The sequence below is a fragment of the Nannospalax galili genome, unplaced genomic scaffold (assembly GCF_000622305.1).
Source record: "Nannospalax galili isolate Female #2095 unplaced genomic scaffold, S.galili_v1.0 scaffold977, whole genome shotgun sequence".
Classification (NCBI taxonomy): domain Eukaryota; kingdom Metazoa; phylum Chordata; class Mammalia; order Rodentia; family Spalacidae; genus Nannospalax; species Nannospalax galili.
Genome location: NW_008340200.1, coordinates 83,315 through 88,057, shown reverse-complemented (window position 1 = coordinate 88,057; position 4,743 = coordinate 83,315). Strand labels below are relative to the sequence as shown.

Sequence of the window (4,743 nt, the reverse complement as noted above, 5' to 3'; positions counted from 1 at the left end):
TATATATATATATATATCCCTGTATTACTTACTTTCCTATTGATCTAATTCAGTGACAAAGATAACTTAAAGAAGGAAGGGTTTATTTGACTTATACTTCCAAGGGATAAGAGTCCATCATTGAGGGGGAGGCACAATAGGCAGCAGCTGAGGCAGAAGGCTAAGCACTCACATTTTCAAGCAGGCACAGGAAGCAGAGAGACAGACTGGAAGTAGGGTGGAGCCATATTCCCTCAAAGCTCACCCACAGTGACTTGCTTCCTCCAGCATAGACATAACTCCTAAATGTTCCCTGACCCTTCCCATACAGTATCACCTACGGACCAAGTGTTCAACTGCATGGAGTCTAAGTCGGGCATTCTCATTCAAAGTGCAGCAGTTCAAAAGGAAAGAGTGTTCATTTAGGAGGCGATAAGAAAGTAGAGCTCCCTCTGGTATTTAGTAAGAGAACCAAAGACATTTCTGAAGCTTTTGTTTCTAGAGTCCCTGCAATGAGATGCTTTTCTCCAAAATCAACCACACATTAGAACACAAAGCATATCTATCATATTTAAATTGAAATAACATCCTATAACCTATCTGGCCACAAAAGGAAATAGCTGAATATCAACAACAACAGAAATAGCAAAAAATACATAAACTCATGAAAACTAAACAACATACTACTGAATGGAAATTAGGCCAAGGAAGAAATCAAGAAGGCAATTTTAAAATTCCTACTATTGTTTGAAAAATACAACACAGCAAAATCTATGAGACACACTGAAGGCAGTCCTGAAATCAAAATGTAGCGCACTAAGTGTAATCAACAGAAAATTAGAGACATTTCATATTAATAACAATGATGCATCTGAATACCATGAAAAACCCAGAATAACATGAAAACAGGAGCAGATAAGTAAAATCAAGGCTGAAATTAATGAAATAGAGATGAAGAAAATACACAGAATCACTGGAAAATGCAGTTGGTTTTTGAAAAGATTAAGAAGGATGAGAAATCTTTAGCCAAACTAACCCAAAGAAGGAAAGAGGACAGAAAGCAATAAACTCGGAGATAAAAAGGGAAACATTACTGAAGACCTTGAAGAAATCAGGACATATTTTAAAAATCTATATTCTGGATATAAACTGGAAAATCCAAAAGAAATGGATAAATGTCTAGATATTTGTAGCCTACCAAAGTTAAACCAAAATGATCTAAGTCATTTAAACAAACCCCTAAAAAGCAATAAGATTGATGGAGTATTAAAAACTTCCTAAGAGGAGTCCATGACCAGGTGTATTCAGTACAGAATTCTACCAATGCTTCTACCAAAAAATTCTGTGAACGAAGAATTAATACCAGTACTCCTTCAATTATTCAGTAAAAGAGAAAAGTAAGGTAGACTCCCAATATTACCCCAATACCAAAACCAGACAAAGAACCCCAAAAAAAAAAAGAGAGAAAATTGTAGGCCAATCTCTCAGATGAACAAATGCAAAATATAAAAATATAAATATATATAGAAATATACGAAAGGTTATCCACCATGATCACTTTGGCTTCATCATGGAGATGTAGTGATGGTTCAACCTAAGTCAATAAATGTAATCTACCCCATAAACAGACTTAAGGACGGAAATCACATGATCATCTATTTGACAAAATCAAACATCCCTTCATTATAAATGTCCTGGAGAATGTAGGATGCAGAGAACTTATTGCAACACAATAAACACAGTACACCACACACCCTCAGCCAACATCATATTAAACAGAGAAGAAGAATAAAGCATTACTATTGAAACCACGAACAAATGTAACATGTCCACTCCCTCCATTCCTGTTCAGTAGAGTGCTCGAGGTCTTAGCTGGAGCACTAAGACAAATAGGTATAAACTAGGAATGAAGAAGTTAAAGTATCCTTTTCTTAATTTTTTACTCGGTTAATTCTTTTATTTCCTTTTGTGATAGTTCATGTTAATACAAAGAAATGCAACTGAGTTTGTATATTGATTATATATCCTCTAATTTTCAGTATATCCGTTTAGTAGTTCTAACCATTTTATGAGACTTTTTTTGAAGCTTTTAAAATTTTATTAGAATTTTAAAGAAAAAGCCTCAGGACAGACGAGCTGGTAATCTTGGCAGCTGCTTTGATGAGGAGACTAGTGGAGAGAAAAAAGAAAGCCATGAAGCCATGCAGACTTAGAGTCTGCATGCAGTTCAGACACGTGGCTGACTGGCAGCCACATGACTGGGAGACGGAAGCTCTAGAGAAAAAGTAAAGAAATACAGGATGCCAGGGGCAGCACAAACACTTAAAGAAAGCATGTTTAGGAAAGGGATATGAAGAAGAAAAGGAGAGATTATGCTTTTCCGAAGAATTCAGAAAACAGGCAGACTTACGTACTTCATGGCTGTGGCTGGTCCAGAAGTTCACCACTAGGAGGCGGGATTCCAAGCAGGAAAAAAAAAAAAATCTCTATTTCATTAACACATGAGGTGTTCCACCCATCTATTTAGCATAACGTAAGGTGAACCCGCCTTCCTAGGGGTGGTCCTATGATCAGATGATTGACCAGTGAAAGTGAAAAGGGGAGTCTTCCAAAAGACAAACTAGAGATTTTATAGTCTTGACCAGTTAAACTTATGGGGCTTTGTGCTACTCTAATATTACCCCCTCTGAAGAGGTAACCCTGAAATCTTTTAGGGAATAGATAAGAGCTCCCAAATACTTTTGACATTTTTGGCCTTTGGAACAGAGTATGTTGCTAAAAGACCCAAGGACATTTTGACTTATAGCCAAGAAAGAAACTGGCTACTTTTCTTTGGTGTCTTTTTACCCAAACTGCCTAGTCAATTTCTACCTACTAAGAACAGTAATAAGAACATCACACTACCGTCTGAAGAGGTTACTATCACACCACCCTCTGAAGAGGTTACTATCACACCACCCTCTGAAGAGGTTACTCAAATTGCCAATAAGGAAACAGCTTGCCCACTGCTCTGGCTTCTTACATGCTGAATAGGGTTGCAGGGTGTGGCAATTAGGGTACCCCTTCAATGGGTCTATCTAAAAGATTTCCAAATCGCATAACTGTAGGGAGAAAAGAAAGTTCTTGACCTGTCGGTGCCTAAGAGATGTGAAGGAGACGTAAAGGCTAGAGTAGTTAGTATTACAAGTTCTAGATAGGGAACCAGAAAAAATCAGAACAGGGCAAATTTCAAATATCCAAATTAAAGTCCATTGGAATTTGTTGACAAGGGCTTCCAAAAGCATTTCTCTATTGGGCTCCTCCTCACTTTTCTTTTGACCACCAAGACTGGACTCAAGAGTGATGACCTCAGGATTTGTTTTCAGGCACTTTGATAGCAGTTGGAGTGGCTAGAATCAGTGTCAGTTTTCTGTCAAATGGCTTCGAGACATGTTATGCATTTTTAAAAATAAATTATATCATGCCATAAACAAATATATGAATTTCCCCCTTTATCAAAGAAGACTTTTAGTTATTTATTATTTATTTGACTAATTGCACTGAGTTCCTACAGCACTATGTTGAGTAAGAGTGGTGAGCTTACCTACCACGCAGCCTGTACAGCTATGGCTCAGGGAACATCACAAAAGAGGAGTTAGAAAGAATATAAGATCTAGATGGACAGCACACTTGCTCTTAATTGATGCATTCTAGACATGAAGGGGAGCTGCACCAATGAAATCTCCATAGTATAATAGTCTAACAATATCTGCATAACGACAAAACAAGTTGACATTCCACGGTGAATAGGGGGAGGAAGACCACAGGGTCCCACCTTGAGATGAAGAGGTACAGGCAATCAGGGGATGCTGAGGGAGGGAGAATCGGTTTTCTTCAGGGGCTTGTGCCATGATAAAATATCTAATCCCAAGAGAGCAACCTCAAGCACAGAGATACAAGAATACCACTAAATGGATGCAGTGTATTATGTAAAATACAGATATATGTGTGTGTAATTGTCATGACATATATACATGTATATATGTGTGTATATATATAAATGTGTATATTTGTAAATATATGTATATGTAACAATAATAAAGAAAAAACAAGAAATTATAAAAGAATGGAGTTACATGGGAGGAGTTGTTGAGTAATTGGAATGGATGGAAATAATGCAAAGAAAATATTTATGCATGAAATTCTCAAAAATTAAAAACTTGGTGAGACTGAACATTCATTCCCTGCTCCTGATCGTAGAGATCAGCTTTTCCTCACAGAGCTGCGTGAGTGCTTCTTGTGTGCAGCCTTTGCTCTGTTGAGAGTATTTCCTGAATCTTTGTAAAAATGTGATTGGTAGCTCCTCTTAGAAGAGAAAACCAGGACAAGGTGGGGAGCAATAAAGAAAATATTCAGAAAGACAAGAAAAGAAGGGAGCTATACTTATGTGCATGTTAAGATGCTATTTGGTTCCTAGAGTTCCAGTGTACAAGATGCAAACATTCTAGAGATAGTATACTAGAGGTTTGTTTGTAGTGTGCATTTTAAACCACAATAGAAAATGTCCTAGAGCTCCTGTTATCACAACAGAATGGATGTGGGGCGTCTGCGGAGAGAACCAGAAAGTGGTAGGCAGAGTGTGAGAGATGAGTGCAGTCAGGGGAACTGTTGTGTACACATCCCGCTTCTCTGCTGAACAAAATCTCATTAGGGATGTTTCAAATCTTCACGCTGATTGTGTGTCTAGGTTTACACAGTTAACTCAGTTTCATTTAATTTTATGTA

The 4,743-nt window shown here is 37.5% G+C and overlaps 1 gene segment (V, D, J or C); it reads right to left on the bottom strand.

The window, feature by feature from the left end:
* LOC103735800 overlaps nt 1–2,490 on the bottom strand; it is a 5,547-nt gene extending 3,057 nt beyond the window's left edge. The window contains 1 exon segment of the V gene segment in view: nt 2,394–2,490. Coding sequence covers nt 2,394–2,398 — 5 coding nt within the window.
* Between the last annotated feature and the right edge of the window lie 2,253 nt (nt 2,491–4,743).